The sequence below is a fragment of the Pogoniulus pusillus genome, chromosome 29 (assembly GCF_015220805.1).
Source record: "Pogoniulus pusillus isolate bPogPus1 chromosome 29, bPogPus1.pri, whole genome shotgun sequence".
Taxonomy (NCBI): domain Eukaryota; kingdom Metazoa; phylum Chordata; class Aves; order Piciformes; family Lybiidae; genus Pogoniulus; species Pogoniulus pusillus.
The window spans coordinates 3,234,546-3,255,406 of NC_087292.1; the positions used below are offsets into that span (position 1 = coordinate 3,234,546).

The 20,861-nt window shown below is 54.0% G+C and overlaps 1 protein-coding gene across 4 annotated transcripts in view; it reads right to left on the reverse strand.

Annotated features, from left to right (window-relative positions):
- The window catches only part of TOX2 (TOX high mobility group box family member 2), a 205,531-nt gene that overhangs the window by 9,599 nt on the left and 175,071 nt on the right, over positions 1-20,861 (reverse strand). For 3 of the 4 annotated variants that reach the window (XM_064167696.1, XM_064167698.1, XM_064167697.1), the window contains exons 4-5: positions 17,848-18,087; positions 14,946-15,173 (exon numbers count right to left, since the gene is read on the reverse strand). In XM_064167696.1, coding sequence (XP_064023766.1) covers positions 14,946-15,173; positions 17,848-18,087 — 468 coding nt within the window. The remainder of the gene's footprint in view (positions 1-14,945; positions 15,174-17,847; positions 18,088-20,861) is intronic. The other variant, XM_064167699.1, reaches the window with a different exon arrangement.

The following is a 20,861-nucleotide window of genomic DNA, read 5'->3' on the forward strand; positions in this document are numbered from 1 at the left end:
GGAGTAATGGGTTTAAACAGGCAGAGGGGAGATATAAACTGGACGTTAGGAAGATGAGACCAGATGGGATCCCACCTAGGGTGCTGAGAGAGCTGGCAGCTGAGCTGGCCAAGCCACTCCCCATCATTTATCAGCAGCCCTGGCTCACTGCAGAGGTCCCCAAAGACTGGAAGTTGCCAATGTGATGCCCATCCACAAGAAGGGCCAGAAGGAGGAACTGGGAAATTCCAGAGCTGTCAGCCTGACCTCAGTGCCAGGCAAGGTCACAGCAGAGGTTACCTGGAGTGCCATCACACAGCACCTACAGCATGGACAAAGGATCAGGCCCAGCCAGCATGGGTTTAGGAAGGGCAGGTGCTGCCTGACCAACCTGATCTCCCTTTATGATCAGGTTCCCTGCCTGGTGAGTGTGGGGCAGGCTGTGGATGGAGTCTGCCTGGACTGCAGCAAAGCCTTTGACACTGTCTGCCACAAGAAGCTCCTGGCACAGCTGGCAGGTCTCTTCCAACCTGCTTGATTCTATGATTCATGATTCTATGGTTCTAAGAAGTTCTTCACAGTGAGGGTGGTGAAGTCTCCCTCTCTGGAGATACTCAGAACCCTCCTGGATGTGTTCCTGTGTGATCTGGTAGAGGTGATCCAGTTCTGGCAGCAAGGTTGGACTGGATGAGCTTTGGCAGTCCCTTCCAGCCCCTGACTTTGTGTGAGTCTATGACTCTGTGAAACACTGGCACAGGCTGCCCAGGGAGGCTGTGGATGCTCACTCCCTGGAGCTGTTCAAGGCCAGGTTGGATGAGTCCTTGAGCAACCTGTTCTAGTGGGAGGTGTCCCTGCCCATGGCAGGAGGTTGGAACTGGCTGAGCTTTGAGCTCCCTTCCAACCTAAACCATTCTATGAGGCATCCACAATTTCTCTGGGCAACCTATTCCAGTGTCTCACCACCTTCCCTGTAAGAAACCATCCTTAAGGACCCCTTGCTGGGACATCTCCCTGTCTGCAGGGAGCTTTCTGCACCCACATAGGGCTCCACAGAGGACACCAAGGAGCGGAACCACAGCTGGGAAACACCACCCTGGCGGTGGCAGAGTGGATCTGAAGACAGCTCCTCAGGATCCCTCTGTGGGAAGGCAGCTCTGGTGCAGTATTTATTTATAACCTTTAAAATTTGAATCCAAACATTGACAAACCCATGCTATTTGCTAATTGAATCCCATTTTCTCCCAGGGATTTTAATTTCCAAGCCATTTATCAGATTTAAGGAGCCTCCAAACACGTTTCCCCACCTCCAAGCCTGTTTTTCTTTCTAACCTGCCATGCCCACTGATTTATTTTCCTTCTTCATTAGCAGGAGGATTTCATTAGTCATTAAGTGAGTGGGTGGGGTGGGTTGGAGGAATAGGGGGGGGGGGGGGGGGGGGGGAGAGGAGGGTAGGGGAGCAAAAATGGTTAGTGATTATGAAAACAACACAAAATCCAAGCTGTAAGAAGCATATGTTGGGATCATAATCCTGACACCTCTGTGGCTCAGCAAAGCAGCTAGTAATTGTGCTGTAATGAAATGTTCTTGCTTGATAACCAGTTAATTAGAGCAGACAATTAGCCCAAACCCTGCTGACGCCCACCGGAGCCTCGGTGTCGAGCAGGCTCTGAGCTGCTCTCCCTAACCTCTGCACACCAACCCACCTGCTCTAGCAGAAGTGCTGCTTCCTGTGCCTGGGGAATGATGGAATGAACCCAAACTCTCCCTCTCCATCTTAAGGGGTTGACTGATCCCAAGTGAGAAGTTCTGTGCTGCTATCCTAGATGGAAGTAGATGGTAGGCTACAGCTGCCTGCAGGGAGGCTGTAGCCAGGTGGGGTTGGGCTCTGCTGCCAGGCAGCCAGCAGCAGCAGAAGGGGACAGAGGCTCAAGCTGTGCCAGGGCAGGTCTAGGCTGGATGTTAGGAGGAAGTTGTTGTCAGAGAGAGTGATTGGCATTGGGATGGGCTGCCCAGGGAGGTGGTGGAGTGGCTGTGGCTGGAGGTGTTGCAGCAAAGCCTGGCTGGGGCACTTAGTGCCATGGTCTGGTTGGTTGGGCAGGGCTGGATGCTAGGTTGGGCTGGCTGAGCTTGGAGCTCTCTTCCAACCTGCCTGATTCTATGACTCTATGGTTCTATGGGTCTATGAAAACTTTGGCCAGCAGGACCAAGGAAGGGATCTTACCCCTGTAGTTGGCACTGGTGAAGCTGCACCTCAAGTGCAGGGTTCAGTTTTGAGCCCCTCACTACAAGGAGGACATTGAGGGGCAGGAATGTGTCCAGAGAAGGGCAACAAGGCTGGTGAGGGGTCTTGAACTCCAGTCCTGTGAGGAGCAGCTGAGGGAACTGGGATTGTTCAGTCTGGAGATGAGGAGGCTGAGGGGAGACCTCACCACTCTGCAAGTTCCTGAAAAGAGGTTGGGGCAGGGTGGGGTCTGGCCTCTTCTCCCATATAACAAGTGATAGACCAGGAAGAAATGGCCTCAAGTTGCACCAGGGAAGGTTTGGATTGGATATTAGGAAAAGCTTCTCCACCAAAAGGGTCATCAGGTTGTGGAACATCCAGCTGGCAACCAGTCACTAGTGGTGTCCCTCAGGGATCTGTGCTGGGCCCCATCCTCTTTAACATCTTCATAGATGATCTGGATGAGGGCATGGAGTCAGTCATCAGCAAGTGTGCAGATGACACTAAGCTGGGGGCAGATGTGGCTGGGTTGGAGAGCAGAAGGGCTCTGCAGTGGGACCTTGACCCCCTGGACAGATGGGCAGAGGCCAAGGTGATGGAGTTCAATAGCTCCAAGTGCAGGGTGCTGCACTTTGGCCACAACAACCCCATGCAGAGATACAGGCTGGGGTGAGAGTGGCTGAGAGCAGCCAGACAGAGAGGGATCTGGGGGTGCTGATTGATACCCACCTGAACATGAGCCAGCAGTGTGCCCAGGTGGCCAAGAGAGCCAGTGGCATCCTGGCCTGCATCAGGAATGGTGTGGCCAGCAGGAGCAGGGAGGTCATTCTGCCCCTGTACTCTGCACTGGTTAGACCACACCTTGAGTGCTGTGTTCAGTTCTGGGCCCCCCAGTTTAGGAGGGACATTGAGATGCTTGAGGGTGTCCAGAGAAGGGCAACGAGGCTGGGGAGAGGCCTTGAGCACAGCCCTACGAGGAGAGGCTGAGGGAGCTGGGATTGGTTAGCCTGGAGAAGAGGAGGCTCAGGGGAGACCTTATTGCTGTCTACAGCTACCTGAGGGGAGGTTGTGGCCAGGAGGAGGTTGCTCTCTTCTCTCAGGTGGCCAGCACCAGAACAAGAGGACACAGCCTCAAGCTGTGCCAGGGGAAACTTAGGCTGGAGGTGAGGAGAAAGTTCTTCCCTGAGAGAGTCATTGGACACTGGAATGGGCTGCCCGGGGAGGTGGTGGAGTCGCCGTCCCTGGAGCTGTTCAAGGCAGGACTGGACGTGGCACTTGGTGCCATGGTCTGGCCTTGAGCTCTGTGCTAAAGGGTTGGACTTGATGATCTGTGAGGTCTCTTCCAACCCTGATGATACTGTGATACTGTGATACTGTGAACAGGCTGCCCAGGAAAGTGGTGGAGTCCTCACCTCTGGAGGTGTCTGATAAATGAGCACCTCAGGGACCTGGTCTAAGAGTTGTGTACAGGGAGCTGTTAGGTTATGGTTGGGCTCAAGGGTTTTAAGGTCTTCTCCAAGCAGGCAATTCCAGCATTCCATGATTTGGCTGCAGAAGAGCTGGATCATCAGCAGGGAGGAGATGAAAAGCTCAGAGGAGAGCTGGAGGACTTAGTTTCCTCAGCTGGGAGAGAGGAGCAAGAGGAGCCAGAACCTCCAAACGTGACGCAGCAAAGGAGGCAGTGAGCAAACCTCTGCACCTACTGAGGGCAGGGAAAGGGGCAATAGGCTTAAGCTGCAACAAGGGACAGGGTGGCTAAGCAAGGGGAAAGCCTTCCTAAGGGTCAGGATAATTAAGCAGGGGAAGAGATAGCCTGAGGAGGTGGTGTAATCTCCACCACCCAGGGTTTAAGAACAGATTAGGCAGGCAGCCATCAGGAATGGCTTAAGTAGAGACGAGCCTGACTTCAGGCAGCACTATGGTCTGGTTGACCTCTTAAGTCTCTCCTTGCCCTCCTTTCTGTGATTCCATGACTGGGTTTTATTTTGCCCCTGAATGTATATATCTGGATTTTCATTCTCCTTGTAGGTCTGGAGGGTTTTTTCTTGTAGCTATTGTACACTTCCCTGCAAGACATCTCTTGGGACCTCCTAACTCAATGGCTTATTCATAAGGTGACTGCCAAGTACTTCTTCCCTGCATGGCAGGGTCTGTCTCTCCACTCTTTGCAGATGGTCTCCATACAGCCACTGGAAAAGCAAACACATCCTTCCTCACCTCACTCTTCCTCATCTCCTTGCACTCCTCTCTGTGTTTCTCCTGCTCCCTTCACGGGGAAGACTTATTCTGCCCCTTCCCCCTTTAGAACCAACCCATCCAAGCTAGGAGGTGCAAACCTCAGCACACCTCCTTCAGACTAATCCCTGTGTTCCAGATGGCTAAGCCCTGAGGTCACCAAGTTTGGGCAAGGAAGACACCTGTCAGTGATGCCCATCATGAGGTTGCTGGGTATGTGTTGCTCCAGTTCTTCCAGCTATGGCACAGCAGCCATTGAGATTCTGACACCCTTGAGGACACCTGGATAAAAGGCCCTGGAAATGGGAACTATTGGCATGGCTGCAGTGGTTTCAGGAGAGCTCCTCCTTTACCTTGGTGGAGATCCAGTGTTTTGAGGCAGTGCTTTGGAGATTGAATAGAGAAACTCCTCCTTAAACAGCAATTATCATTGATTAAAGCACCCTGCGAGGTTCCTGCCATCCTCTGCCTTCACTTCGTGGTGCCACCTGGGTGTAAGTCATCTGGCACTCCATGTGAGGGCACAAGTGTGCTGCCAGGACAGCCCACAGATGACTCCAAACGGAGCAGAGGAGGAGGGTGACAAAGCCAACCACTAACCTCCAGCAAAAAGCACACAGCATTCATCTTCTCCACTTCTGATCTTGCTCTCCAAGAAGTCACGCTCTTGGGTCTGCTCTTAAGAGCAGTTCTGACCCTTCACATCTCCCCTATCATGATCCTGATCTCCAGCAGCCCTCTCTTGAAACCTTGTCTGGGATCAGAGCTTTCATTCTTCTCCAGGACATGTCTCTTTCTTGACACTCAGAAGATGCTGAAACCTCCTTTCTGGCCAAGGCAACTGGTTGGAGCCTCCGCCCCCCCCTCCCCCCCCCCCCAACACACACACTGCCAGGGCTTTGGGGCAGCAGCAGAATGCCACAGGCAGTGTCTCCATGGCTGACAGGTCTGTACAATGCTGCAAGTGGGCACTTTGGTGACCCTGCTGCCAGGCAGCTCCTGTTGCACGTGTGTGTCCCATGGGATCTCTCCTCTGCCATGGCTCTGCTGTAACACAGCTCTCAGGCTGGCCTGAGATGCCTCTGTCCCACTGCAGATCCAGGCAGTGTCCTGTCAGCAGGTGAGGTGTCAGGGGCAGTGAGCAGAGGGATCTGATGGGATGGGTGATCTGGGATTTCCTGCTGGATGCACCCCTGGAGTGTGAGCACTCTGACGTGCTCCAAGCTGTGCATCTGCATGGGAGAAGCAGATCCGCATCTGGCCGTGGAGTCACTCAGCACCACTGAGCTGGTCCTGCTGGAGCAGGGCTGTCACCTGCAAGAGCTCCAGCACCTTTGTGTCCCCAGTGAGTCCCCAGATTCATACCCATCTGGAAATGCTCGTTTTATCCAACTCTGCTTCTACTGGGCACAGAGGAACCAGATGAGGTTCAACAAGGACAAGAGCAGAGTCCTGCCCCTGGGGAGGGATAACAAAGTGCAGCAGTCCAGGCTGGGAGGTGACTGCTGGAGAGCAGCCCCAAGGACAGGGACCTGGGGGTGCTGGTGGCTAACAGTTCCCCATGGCACAGCAATGTGCCCTGGGGGCCAAGAGGCCAATGGGATCCTGGGGTGTATTAGGAGGATGTGTCCAGCAGAGCAAGGGAGGTTCTCCTGCCCCTCTGCTCTGCCCTGCTGAGACCTCATCTTGAATACTGTGTGCAGTTTTGGGCTCCCCAGTTGCAGAGGGACAGGGATCTGCTGGAAAGGGTCCAGTGGAGGGCTGTGAGGATGATGAGGGGACAGGAGGGCATGGCTGATGAGGAGAGGCTGAGGGCCCTGGGGCTGCTTAGTGTGGAGAAGAGAAGACTGAGAGGGGATTGAATCAATGTTTCTAAGTATCTGAGGGCTGCCAGGAGGGGGGGACAGGCTCTGCTCACTGCTCCCTGGGGTAGGACAAGCAGCAATGGATGGAAGCTGCAGCACAGGAGGTTGCAGCTCAACGCAAGGGGGAACTTCTTGGCTGGAAGGGTCCCAGAGCCCTGGCACAGGCTGCCCAGAGAGGTTGTGGAGTCTCCTTCTGTGGAGCCTTTCCAGGCCTGTCTGGATGTGTTCCTGTGTGATCTGTGTTAGATAGGATTGTCCTGCTCTGGCAGGGGGCTTGGACTGGATGATCTCCTTGGGTCCCTTCCAACCCCTAACATCCTGTGAGCCTATGAACCTACTCACTTAGGATGGGAAGCCCTGGTTCAGCCTGAGTTTCACTCAGTGATAGCTCAGAAACTTCTTGAAGCCTCTGCTTTGAGTTTCCAGGGTCTGGGGAAACACTGAGCCCAGGGCTTTGAATTTGCTGTTGGATTTCTTACATGAAAAGAAGCAAACTGCAGAGACATATGCAACTGGCAGCTTGGCACTGTCCCCTGTGCTCCCTCATCAGCTGGCTTCAAACCAACATCACTGCTGATTGATATCTGAAGGGTGGGGGGCAAGAGGATGGGACCAGGCTCTTTCCAGTGGTGCCCAACAACAGGACAAGGGGAAATGGGCAGAAAGTGAAGCTCAGGAAGCTCCATCTGAGGAAGAGGAGAAACTTTTTTGCTGTGAGCCTGCTGGAGCCCTGGAGCTGGCAGAGAAGTTGTGGGGTCTCCATCTCTGGAGACTTTCCAAACCCACCTGGATGTGTTCCTGTGTGACCTGCCCTGGGTGACACTGCTCTGGCAGGGGGGTTGGACTCAATGATCTCTGGAGATCCCTTCCAATCCCTAACATCCTGTGATGATCTGATTCATCTAAATCTCCCTTAGCACAATCTCAGGCTATTTCACAGGATCACAGCTCACAGGATGTCAGGGGTTGGAAGGGATCCAAGAAGAGCATCGAGTCCAACCCCCTGCCAGAGCAGGACAATCCTATCTGACACAGATCACAGAGGAACACATCCAGACAGGCCTGGAAAGGCTCCATACAAGGAGACTCCACAACCTCTCTGGGCAGCCTGTGCCAGGGCTCTGGGACCCTTACAGTCAAGAAGTGTTGAGCTGGAACCTCCTGTGCTGCAGCTTCCATCCATTGCTGCTTGTCCTACCCCAGGGAGCAGTGAGCAGAGCCTGTCCCCCCCCTCCTGGCAGCCCTCAGATACTCATAAACATTGATCCAATCCCCTCTCAGTCTTCTCTTCTCCAGACTAAGCAGCCCCAGGGCCCTCAGCCTCTCCTCATCAGGCAGTGCCCTCCAGTCCCCTCATCATCCTCACAGCCCTCTGCTGGACTCTCTCCAGCAGATCCCTGTCCCTCATCCTATCATTCCTCTCATCCTATCACCTGATGCCAGGGAGAATCATAGAATCACAGAATCAAGCAGGTTGGAAGAGAACTCCAAGATCATCCAGTCCAACCTAGCACCCAGCCCTATCCAGTCAACCAGACCATGGCACTGAGTGCCCCAGCCAGGCTTTGCTTGAACACCTCCAGGGACGGTGCCTCCACCACCTCCCTGGGCAGCCCATTCCAATGCCAATCACTCTCTCTGCCAACAACTTCCTCCTAACATCCAGCCTATACTTCCCCTGGCACAACTTGAGACTGTGTCCCCTTGTTCTATTGCTGGTTGTCTGGCAGAAGAGCCCAACCCCACCTGGCTACAGCCTCCCTTCAGGTAGTTGTAGACAGCAATGAGCTCTGCCCTGAGCCTCCTCTTCTCCAGGCTAAACAACCCCAGCTCCCTCAGCCTCTCCTCATAGGGTTTGTTAGAAGAGGCTGATCTGCACACATGAAGATGCCAACATCCTGCCAAGGCAGAGCTGCAAGATCCCAAGAGGTTTTGTCAGCATTGCCCAGCCCTGGCTGTAGTGGAAGGGGTTAAAAGCAGGGGAAGAAAGCTTTGCTGAACAGGTGTCCTTGAGCAGTACCCAAGGACAGGGAGATTGCTAATCCTGTATTCCACAGCATGATCAAATCACCAGGCAACAGATATAAATAAAAAAAGGCAGGAAATAAGGAAATTTAGATACAAGTGTGTCAGAGGGAAAATGAAGATTCATTGTGAAGGGGCTGGGAAGAGAAGAAGGAACAAAATGACAAAGGCACAAATGATAAAGCAGCAAGAACAAAAGCAAGGAGGGGGGGAGGGGGAGGTGGTGGTGGTGGTGGGGGGAAGGCTGTGGGTGAAATCCATGCCTGTGACAACAGCAGCCAAATCAAAGATGCTCCTAGATGATATGGTTCCTTGCATAGAATGCATTCTGGTTCCTGCTCTGTGTTTGTCTTTCAGCCAGTGCAGAGGGAAAGGCAACAAAAAACCCCAAAGCCCATCTCTGAAATGGGATGTGAGCAGCCTTTCTTCTGCTTGTTTCATCAGAAGGAGAAAGCAAATTTGCTTTGTGGGAGCAGCAGCACCTGCTCGATGGCAAACAGCTACAGCTTTGATATTGCAGTGCATATAATCATTAGCAGCACCGATGGCAGAGGCTTAACCCTCTGCCTGCTGGCCTCAGCTACCTGCCAAAGAGGTGATGCCTTGTGTCTGCCTGCAGAGATGCTCCAGGCAGGGTCTGTGGCACTGGGGTAGGTGAACTCTGTTTGCCTGGGGGTGGCACAGGATCACCTGGTCCTGCACTTGGCCTTAGAATCATAGAAACATAGAATCAAGCAGGTTGGAAGAGAGCTCCAAGCTCATCCAGCCCAACCTAGCACCCAGCCCTTTCCAGTCATAGAACCATAGAATCACAGAAACACAGAATCAAGCAGGTTGGAAGAGAGCTCCAAGCTCATCCAGCCCAACCTAGCACCCAGCCCTGGCCTTGTTCAACTTCATTATGAAAATGAAAGAGTAAGTGCCAGGTCCAGCTCGTGGGTCAGAGCAATGTCCTTGGATCAATGTGCCAGGGAAGGTCCAGGCTGGATGTGAGGAGGAAGTTCCTGGCAGAGAGAGTGATTGGCACTGGAATGGGCTGCCCAGGGAGGTGGTGGAGTGGCTGTGGCTGGAGGTGTTGCAGCCAAGCCTGGCTGGGGCACTTAGTGCCATGGTGTGGTTGGTTGGGCAGGGCTGGGTGCTAGGTTGTGCTGGCTGAGCTTGGAGCTCTCTTCCAACCTGCTTGATTCTGTGCTTCTACGGATGCAAGCTGGGGGATGAAGGGCTGGAAAGCAGCCCTGTGGAGAAGAACTTTGGGTGCTGGGGGGTGAAAAGCTGGAGATGAGCTGGCACCATGAGCCAGCTGTCTCCTGGGCTGATCTCCAGCAGCGTGGGCAGAAGGGGCAGGGAGGGGATTCTGTCACTTTGCTGTGCACTGCTGAGATCTCACCTGCAGTGCTGGGGCCAGCTCTGGAGTCCTCAGCACGGCAGAAACTTGGACCTGTTGGAGCCAGAGGAGGCCACAGCAATGCTGGTAGGGCTGGAAGCTCTCTGCCATGAAGCCAGGCTGAGAGAGTTGGGGTTGTTCAGCCTGGGGAAGAGAAGGCTGCAAGGAGACCTTCTGGTGACCTTGCAGGGCTTAAAGGGGCTGAGCAGAAAGCTGGAGATGGAGTTTGGATCAAGGCCTGTTGTGGTGGGATGAGGGGTGATGGTTTGGAACTAAAAGAGGCAGATTCAGAGTGGAGAGAAGGAAGAAATGTGTCACACTGAGGGTGGTGAGACCCTGTCCCAGGCTGCCTAGAGAGGTGAGAGATGCCCCATGCCTGGGACCATGCCAGGTCAGGTTGTTTGAGGCTCTGAGCAACCTGCTCCAGTTGCAGAGGTCCTTGCTGACTGCAGGATGAGCTTTTCAGGTCCCTCCTGAGCCAAACCCATCTGGGATTCTATGATTCCTAAGCCAGGGCTTTGGCTGAGCTGCACCAGCAGCATGACTACAAGCCACCAGCACTGGCTGTTCTTATGTCCCATGCTCTGTGTGTGATGGAGCTGGAAAGGATGGACACATCCAGAGGCACAGTGGGGCATGTGCTGGGAGCTGCTGGCACATAGTGAGGAATCACAAGTCCAGAGTGCCCTGGCTGAGGTTGGACTTCAACCAGCTTGTTTTGAATCCACTCCCTGGCTGCTCCCTGCCTGTTCCCTAACAAGGACAGGGACCAAAACCCACCCAGGGCTGAGGAACCACCATGCTCACTGAAAGGGGGAAAATAAGGCTTCTAAACCTCATCTGAAGCTGAAATTATGGTCAGGTGAATGGCTGCTTAACAGCTGCATGGGGGGGGCTGGGCTCTGCAGAGCAGCCCTCTGGAGACTCGATGCCCCAGTCCCCACCCCGGGGGCTGTGAGAGATCCAGCTCAGCCCCAGATCAGATCTTACAGCCTCAAATCCACCCTCCTTTCTCAGGCCAGGAAGAGGGGAAGCTTTCTTTAACTACAGTCCTGGTCATAAATGAGCAAAGGTGTCTTGGTTGACTACTTTGCCATCACTGTGTTGGCTTTTCCCTGCAGTGTCTTCTTCAGTGAGGCTATGAAGAGGCTCCAAGCCACTGCTGTCAATGGAGGAGCAGCACACCAGCTGAAATCCTTCCTTTTGCCACCTTTCCACTCCTCCCCACAGCACGATGCCTCTGCCTGGCAACGAGCTGAACCACAGTTTGGTGCAGCCATGGGGCAGTCTGGACAGATGCCAGCAGGAGCTTGGTCAGTGATGTGTAGCTGTCCTGGCTGGCTACTGTCCCCTCCCAAGATGTGACAAGAGATCACTGGGCTGCTTGTCCTCATCATGAATGTTTGCACCATGCCCTGCAGTCCTCAGGAGAAAGGCTCAGGGCTGCAGCAGGAAAAGTGTGGCCAGCAGGGCTGGGGAGGTTCTTCTCCCCCTCTACTCTGCCCTAGTGAGGCCACACCTGCAAGGCTGTGTCCAGTTTTGGGGTCCCCAGTTCCAGAGAGACAGAAACCTGCTGGAGAGAGTCCAGTGGAGAGCCACAAGGATGGCTGAGGGACTTGAGCATCTCCCCTGTGGAGAGCGCCTGAGAACCCTGGGGCTGGTTAGTCTGGAGGAGAGAAGGCTGAGAGGAGATCTGAGCAATGTGTACACATCTCTGCAGGGTGGGGGGCAGTGGCTGGGGCCAAGCTCTTTTGGGTGCTCAGCAGCAATAAGGCAAGGAGCAATGGATCCAAACTGGAACAGAGAAGGTTTCAGCCCAACATGAGGAGAAACTTCTTTGGTGTGAGGGTGACAGAGCCCTGGAGCAGGCTGCCCAGAGAGGTTGTGCAGTCTCCTTCTCTGGAGCCTTTCCAAACCCACCTGGATGCATTCCTGTGTGCACTGCCCTGGGTGATGCTGCCTGGCAGGGAGGTTGGACTGGATGAGCTCTGGAGGTCCCTTCCAGCCTCTAAGGCTCTGTGATTCGGTTGTGTGATCTGCAGCACACCACAGACACCCTGGACACTCACACTCACATAGTAAAGATTCTTTGTTAATGCCTTCTGTATTTTTTTTTGGCTGGGGTGGGGGGGTGGGAAGGTTCTTTTCCTTTTTCCCTGACCAATCTAAACAAGCCTGTCTGGGGATGCTGGCAGAGGAAGGCAAACAGGGGACTAAACAAAACTCTTTCTCCAGGCAAACACTTCAGGAGTGAACGTGCCACAGTGCACAGAGCAGCACTAGGGTCCCAGAGCCAAAGATAAATAGTGTCCCTCCAGCCCCAGTGCTGGGCAGGGAGGGAGCTGTCATGGGAGGGAAGTGTACAGCTGGAGACAAAGGCAGGAAGTTAATATTTAAGCATTCTGACAAGGAACAAATGACTTAATTAAATCAATTACGGAGGGAGAAACGGAGCCACTTAGAAAGCCTGTGCAAAGAGAAGGCAAGGCTGCTCCCAGCTCGTGAAGGAGAAGGCAGCAGAGTTAGCAGGGAAGATAAAGTGCCTGGTTTAATCCCTGCTGTTAATTAAGAGCTGAGCACTTGCACTCAGCTGACTCGGGGTCACTCCAGCACTTCCAGTACATAAACCACATCTGCAGCCAAGCTCGCTGCCTGGTCTGTGCAGGTCCTGGAGAGAGTAAGGGAGAGGCAGACTGAGATGCTGGGAGGGATGAAAGCAGGAGAAAGAGGTGACATAGAAGCTCATCCATACTTCTGAACCTCCCACACCTCTGAGAGAATCATGGAATCAAGCAGGTTGGAAGAGAGCTCCAAGCTCAGCCAGCCCAACCTAGCACCCAGCCCTGCCCAACCAACCAGACCATGGCACTAAGTGCCCCAGCCAGACTTGGCTGCAACACCTCCAGCCACAGCCACTCCACCACCTCCCTGGGCAGCCCATTCCAATGCCAATCACTCTCTCTGCCAGCAACTTCCTCCTCACATCCAGCCTAGACCTGCCCTGGCACAGCTTCAGGCTGTGTCCCCTTCTTCTGCTGCTGGCTGCCTGGCAGCAGAGCCCAACCCCACCTGGCTACAGCCTCCGGGCAGGCAGCTGCAGACAGCAATGAGCTCTGCCCTGAGCCTCCTCTGCTGCAGGCTGCACACCCCCAGCTCCCTCAGCCTCTCCTCACAGGGCTCTGCTCCAGGCCCCTCCCCAGCCTTGCTGCCCTTCTCCAAACACCTTCCAGCACCTCAACATCTCTCTTGAATTGAGGAGCCCAGAACTGGACACAGCACTCAAGGTGTGGCCTGAACAGTGATGAGCACAGGGGCAGAAGGACTGCCCTGGTCCTGCTGCCCACACTGCTCCTGAGCCAGGTCAGGATGCCCTTGGCCTTCTTGGCCAGCAAAAGGGGTTTCAGAAGATGTCTTGGCTTTACTCCCAATGGTGCAGGGTGGGAAGCAAGGCTATTTCCTAGCACAACTATCAGTTCAATGACCTTTTTTCCCTCCCTGCTGCTCACCCCTTAAATGCAGCTGCTTCAAATCCTGGTCATGGACACTCAATAGGAGATGGAACCAACCTGAACTTGGGAGCCAGGCTCTAGGGGAAAGGTTCATCACCCATGGGGGAACTGTCAGTTAAAGCATGTTTGGGTTCAGGAACACATGACACACAGCATCAGGTCTTGCTCTGCCTTATAACAGGACACTTGCTATGGAGAGTGTTCCCTGGGCTCATCTCAACAGACAAGAGGCAGCTACAGGCTCTTGTAGTGACTCAGCACCACCAAAGCAGTTAAAGCAGGACCTGCAAGTCTCTGTGTAAGACAGACTGAAAGAGGTTGCCAGAGCTTTGGGCCAGAAAAGCTTCCTCTGAGAGGCCACTTCAGGTATCTATCTCCTCCCTAAGCTGTCCAAGCCTTAGTGTTAGATTTGAGGCCAGGGATGCAGAGGGTTAACAGCTTTCAGGCAGTTTGGTCACTCCTTGTAAGTAAACAAGCAAATACAAACCCATCTCCCAGCTGAGGCTGTAAAACCTCATGTCAGGGAAAGGCCACTGATGTTCCTCTTCAGTGTGATGAAAGAAGGATGAGCTGTTCACAGAAGTTTGCTCCTCCCAACCACAGAGGTTCTTCCAAAAACAGAGGAGAGAGGCAAAGTGCATCCTGCTGCAGCCACATCCCTGCCCTGCCTGACACATGGAGGCATGCAGGGGGCAAAGGTGCATGCAGGGCACCCAGCACAGGGGTTCAAGGGCAAGCTCACATCACCTGGTGGACAAGAAGTGGACAGCAAAGTGCCCTGGTGGCCAAGAAGGCCAATGGGATCCGGGGGGCATTCAGAGGGGTGTGGACAGCAGAATGAGAGAGGTTCTCCTGCCCCTCTACTCTGCCCTGCTGAGACCTTGCCTGGAATACTGCATCCAGTTTTGGGCTCCTCAGTACAGGAGGGACAGGGGTCTACTGGACAGAGTCCAAGGGAGGGTTATGAAGATCATAGAATCATAGAATCAAACAAGTTGGAAGAGAGCTCCAAGCTCAGCCAGCCCAACCTAGCACCCAGCCCTGCCCAACCAACCAGACCATGGCACTAAGTGCCCCAGCCAGGCTTGGCTTGAACAGGCTGCAGCAGTGCCCTGTGAGGAGAGGCTGAGGCACCTGGGGCTGTTTGGTCTGCTGAAGAGAAGACTTAGAGGGGATCTGATCAATGTTTATAACTATCTGAGGGCTGGGGGGCAAGAGGGAGGGGACAAACTCTGCTCAGTTGTGCCCTGTGACAGGACAAGGGGCAATGAGTATGAACTGCAGCACAGGAAGTGGCAGCTCAACATGAGGAGGAACTTCTTGACTGTGAGGGTCCCAGAGCCCTGGCACAGGCTGCCCAGAGAGGTTGTGGAGTCTCCTTCTCTGGAGCCCTTCCAGCCCTGTCTGGATGTGTTCCTCTGTGACCTGCGCTGGATTCTTTGGTGCTGCCCTGGCAGAGGAGTTGGACTCAATGATCTATGGAGGTCCCTTCCAACCCCTGATATCCTGTGGTCCTGTGATCACTGCTGCACCAGCCTGGGGCATTCAAGTCTCTCTGGCTCAGAGTGACAGTGGCCACTTCAGCATCACCCCTGACCACAGCCTCCATTCCCCCTTCAGCATACTCAAGTCACGCTCCTAAGGTGCTTAGGCAGCCTGATGCTCTGCACCATGGAAAACCACCCTTGAGCAGTTGGAAAAACCCCAGAAGGGCTGAGGAACTCACTTGTTTTTGTTCTTCTCCCAAACTGTCCCACATTGATGCCACGATTTTGGACACGTCCCCGAAGGTGGCATTGGGGTTCTGCCCCTTGATGGCTGCTTGAGTGTCTCGGAAAAAGAGGGCATAGGCTGACACTGGCTTCTGGGGCTCGTTGGGATCCTTCTTCTTCTTCTTCTTTTGGCTTTTGGGCTTTTTGCCCAGGTCTGTTGATGGTCTTTTCTCTCCAGTGACCTGTAAAAACCGAGAGATGAAGCTGAGCGGTTCGCTGAGAGCCGTCGGAGGTGAGTCCCTGCTACAGCTTGTTAATGAAGGGGATGGGAGAGGGCATGGGCAAAGGAGGGCTCCCAGCATGGTCAGGAGGGCAGCAGCCCTGGGGAGTCTCTTTGGCTGAAGGAGTCTCTGGGATTAATACTTGAACTGCTAGTGGCCTGGCTTGGGTGCCTGCTCACAGCCCAGCTCCCAGCTCGGGTGCTTCTCAGCTCCAAAGCTGTGGCTTCCCAGCCACTCATCCTCACTCATCCCCCTTCCCCCTCCTCCTCCTGGCACCACAAGCTCAATCCCTCTTTGGTCCTCTTCTGGGACCTCTGCCAACACTTTGCTTCCCAGCTAGATCCTTTTCACAGCCCAGGAGTTTTTCCAAACTCACCTTCCTTGTGGATTCTGATTTCCAGCCCAAGAGTTCCCCCTTTGCAAGCTGCTTCTGCTTCTCCTCACCCACTCAGCCTCCCCACTCCTTAGGCAGCATTGACCAAGTAGCACCAGCATCACATCAGCCACCCCACTGAGGCCATCTGAAGCCTGCTTCAGCCTGCTAACAGGCATGCATCCCTAGCCAGGAAAACTATCCAGCAATTGTACTGCTTGAACCCTATGCATTCAACACTTCACATGCACTGCTCAGTCTTTACAACAGGGTGCAGGTAGATCTCAGAATCACAGAATTAATTAGGTTGGGAAAAACCTTTGAGTTCATCCTATCACTTAACACCTTCTGATGAACTAAACCATGGCACCAAGTGCCTCATCCAGTCTCCTTTTAAACACCTTCAGGGATGGGAACTCCACCACCTCCCTGGGCAGCCCATTCCACTCTTGCTGTGAAGAACTTCTTCCTAACATCCAGCCTGAACCTGCCCTGACACAGCTTGAGGCTGTGTCCTCTTATTCTGGAGCTGGCTGCCTGGGAGCAGAGCCCAACCCCACCTGGCTACAACCACCCTTCAGGGAGTTGTAGACAGCAATGTGGTCCCCCCTGAGCATCCTCTGCTGCAGGCTGCACACCCCCAGCTCCCTCAGCCTCTCTTCACAGGGCTGTGCTCCAGGCCTCTCCCCAGCCTTGCTGCCCTTCTCTGGACACATTCAAGATGAGTGGGTCTGGCTGGGAAGTAAAAGAGCAAGGCTGGAAATCTGGGATGCTTCCAGTGGAGGCAGCAGAGGAAGAAGCTCCTGTGGCTGAGAGCCCAGTGGGAGGCACTGGGCAGTGTGGCCAATATGTGCTACCACAGAAGCCTCAGCGTGAGGCTGTGTAGAGGCAAAGACCCCTGGAAAGCAGTGGGGCATGCATCAAAGCTCTCAACACATTAACCATGCTGAGTGGAAGCTTGCACTCCAGAGAAGCTCCATTATCCTTATTTTGTAGTGCAGGGAAAATGGAATACTCCAGAGGTTAAACAAGGGAGAGAAGGAAACTGCTGGCAGCTGGCAGCTGCAGTCCAGATCTCAGAATGCTTAAGGGCAAACAGGGCCACCAGCAGCTCTGTGGTCCAACCAAGGGCTCAGCAGCTACCTGGCAGCTCTGTGGTCCAACCAAGGGCTCAGCAGCTACCTGGCTTCAGCAGCCTCTGCTCTCCCCCCACCCTGCAAGGGCTAATTATAGTGCTTGGCAAGCTGCCCAGCCTGTCAGAGAGTCACACAGTCTCTTGGTTGGAAAAGACCTTTGGGATCACCAAGTCCAACCACTGACTCAGCACTGCCAGGTCACCACTAAACCATGTCCCTCTCAGCACATCTCCATGGCTTTCTAAGCACTTCCAGAGACAGGGACCCCCCCACTGCCCCGGGCAGCCTGTTCCACAGTTTAACAGCACTTCTGGGGAAGAAATTGTTCCTTGTGTTCAACCTAAACCTCCTCTGCTGCAATTTGAGGCCATTTGCTCTTGTCCTACCACTTGTTATCTGGGAGGAGAGACCAACCCTCAGCTGCTTCCAACCTCCTTTCAGGGAGCTGGAAAGAGAGAGAAGGGCTCTCTTCGACCTCCTTCTCTCCAGGCTAAACAAGCCCAGCTCCCTCAGCTGCTCCTCACAAGACTTGTTCTCCAGACCCTTCACCAGCTTCCTTGCTCTTCCTGGCATCCATTTCAGCACCTTGATTACCTTTGGACATCTCCAAATTGTCCCTAACCCTGCTGGCAGCACCAGCTCAAGGAGAAAAGAAGATCCAATCCCAAAGACATGTCCTCCCCAGTGACTCCTGTGGAAGGCTGAAAGAGGCAGAGAGAAAACCTAGGGAGTGACAAAGCTGAAACTCATCTTCCTCTGACATGGAGGTAGTTGTGATCAAGGATCACATTCTGTGATTCTGTGCTCCACAACCTCCCTGGAGGTGTTCAAGGCCAGGTTGGATGAGACCTTGAGCAACTTGGGCTAGTGGAAGGTGTCCCTGCCCATGGCAGAGGGGTTGGAACTGGACGATCTTGGACGTCTCTTCCATCCAGGTTGATTCTATGACTCCATGATCTCTAAAGTCCCTTCTAATCCAAACCATTCCCTGATTCTATGAGATACTTAAACCCAAACAAAGACCAGAAGCCTGAGCCCTTACTCAGCACAATTTACCCCCTCCCCCAGGGAAAGGCAGCATCTGCTGCTCTCTGGTGTCTGTCAGCAGAGGAGTGTCCGCACCTACCTTATAGTGTGACTCTGTCTCCTCTTCCTGAGTAGAACTGGAGGGAGATGGTGTAGCAGACTTACTTCCTGGGGGTGATGGGGACCCGTGGGTAACACTGCTCCTCATGCCCATCTGAGAGATCAGCTGTGACTGGCTGAGGGCACTCATGGGGCCAGCTAACATCCCGGGGCGATTGATCAGGGGCACTTGGCGGTTGGACTCATAGGACGTGGCCTCCGAGTGGACCATCTCCTGGATCTGAGTTAGAAGGAGATCACTTGGTCAGCACAAAATGCCTTCAGTCAGTCATTCTGCTGCCAAAACCCTTGCAGATGGACTTTTCACCACACCTCTGGCAGAGTCTCCCTTGTGCCCCCCTTCCAAACAAGACCTGAGCACCAAGCAATCAGGGCTCTGCTCCTGCCATTGTCCTGCCCACAAGTTGCTAAGTTCTCCTTAGCACATCCATGTGGTCTCAGAGTGGAGATCATCTCCTGGATCTGAGTTAGCCAAATCTCTTGCAGATGGACTCTTCACCACACCCCTGGCAGACTCTCCCTTGTGCCCCCTTCCAAACAAGACCTGAGCACCAAGCAATCAGGGCTCTGCTCCTGCCAATGCCTTGTCCATGGGGACCACAGAGAGGTGCTAAGTCATCTTTGTAGCTAGGTCTGCATGTCCCAGATGTGCTCCTGCCTGCCTCAAGGGCTGCAGCACCTCCCAGTGCCCTGGAAGAAGAGTTCAGAAATGAGCAATTCTTGACCAAATCCCTGGTGGGATGGAAGTCACAGCAATGTCCTGGCTACTTCTGGGGCCATCAGGCCATCACTGAACACCAGCACATGTTGTATCAGGGGGGTTGGGGCATTAAAAGCCACGGATGCCAAACATACTCTCTTTGGACAGTGCTTACTGTGGACATTGAGTAACTTCATAGGTGAAAAAAACCTCTCCTTGCCTGAACTCATGGAGGTATCACAACCAACCCTCCTGCTGCTTCTGTGTGGCTGGCTGGTCCCTAGTGCTGCTGGGGCTAAACCAAGGAGTAAGCCCAAGAGCATTCAGTGGAAGTCCCAGATCCCTTCTGCCCCCATGCTGGTCTGCCCAAAGCTGTGACACTGAGCATCAGCTCAAAGGTTTGTATGTCCCCAAGCCCTGATGCCCTGAGATGGGCCCCAGTGCACAAGAGCAAGCTCTGCAGGTGGCCAGAACCTCACTGCAACCCCTCCTGGAGATGATCCTTCCAATTTTAATGACTGCAATCAGTTCCAATCCCACTTGAAATGAATGTAGCAGAAAAGGAACCCATCCAGACAAGGGCAAAGACACTTTTGGGCTGCCTGCTCAGATTTCCCAGTGAAGGAGGGAACCAGAAGTGATGTTCAAGGGAGGAGAACCACAGATAGGGCTGGGTGCTAGGTTGGGCTGGATGATCTTGGAGGTCTCTTCCAACCTGCTTGATTCTATGATACTATTAAGAGAATCACAGAGTCACTGAGGCTGGAAAAGACCTGATGGTGTCACCCAGCCTGTCTCAAGCAGTGTGAGTCCCCACAGGGTTAAACTGTGCCAGCAAGGAGAACATTCACACATTCACAGATTGCACTGGGCTGGAAGAGACCCTTAAAGGTCATCATGGCCAACACTGCTGCAGTGAGCAGGGACACCTCCAGCTAGATCAGGCTGCCCAGGGCCACATCACACAGAATCACAGAGTCACTGAAGCTGGAAAGGACCTCTGAGACCATCAAGTCCAGCCTGCACCCTAACACCACCACAGCAGCTAAACCATGCCACCAAGTGCCACATCCAGTCTGATCTTGAACGGCTCCAGGGATGGGGCCTCAACCACATGCCCGAGCAGCCTGAGCCAGTATTTCACCACTCTCATTGTGAACATCTTCCTCCTGATGTCCAACCTAAATCTGCCCTGCTCCACTTCCAAACCACTGCCCTACAGGCCCTTCTGAGCAGTCCCTCCCCAGCCTGCCTGGAGGTCCCCTTCAGATACTGAAACGCAGCTCCTGCAGTGAGCAGAGACATCACAGTATCACAGTACCACAGTACCACAGTACCACAGTACCACAGTATCACAGTATCACAGTATCACAGTATCATCGGGGTTGGAAGAGACCTCACAGCTCATCAAGCCCAACCCTTTACCACAGAGCTCAAGGCCAGACCATGGCACCAAGTGCCACGTCCAGTCCTGCCTTGAACAGCTCCAGGGACGGCGACTCCACCACCTCCCCGGGCAGCCCATTCCAGTGCCCAATGACTCTCTCAGGGAAGAACTTTCTCCTCACCTCCAGCCTAAATCTCCCCTGGCACAGCCTGAGGCTGTGTCCTCTTGTTCTGGTGCTGGCCACCTGAGAGAAGAGAGCAACCTCCTCCTGGCCACAACCTCCCCTCAGGTAGCTGTAGACAGCAATAAGGTCTCCCCTGAGCCTCCTCTTCTCCAGGCTAACCAATCCCAGCTCCCTCAGCCTCTCCTCCTAGGGCTGTGCTCAAGGCCTCTCCCCAGCCTCGTTGCCCTTCTCTGGACACGCTCAAGCATCTCAATGTCCCTCCTAAACTGGGGGGCCCAGAACTGAACACAGCACTCAAGGTGTGGTCTAACCAGTGCAGAGTACAGGGGCAGAATGACCTCCCTGCTCCTGCTGGCCACACCATTCCTGATGCAGGCCAGGATGCCACTGGCTCTCTTGGCCACCTGGGCACACTGCTGGCTCATGTTCAGGCAGGTATCAATCAGCACCCCCCAGATCCCTCTCTGTCTGGCTGCTCTCAGCCACTCCGACCCCAGCCTGTATCTCTGCATGGGGTTGTTGTGGCCTAAGTGCAGCACCCTGCACTTGGAGCTATTGAACTCCATCCCCTTGGCCTCTGCCCATCTGTCCAGGCAGTCAAGGTCCAACAGGATCAGGTTGCCCAGGGCCACACTGGGTCTGGTCTTGAATGTTTCCATATTTCAAACAGAATAAAAAATCCAGCACCCCCTTGTCGGGGTAGGGAGGCTGGCGAGAGGCGAG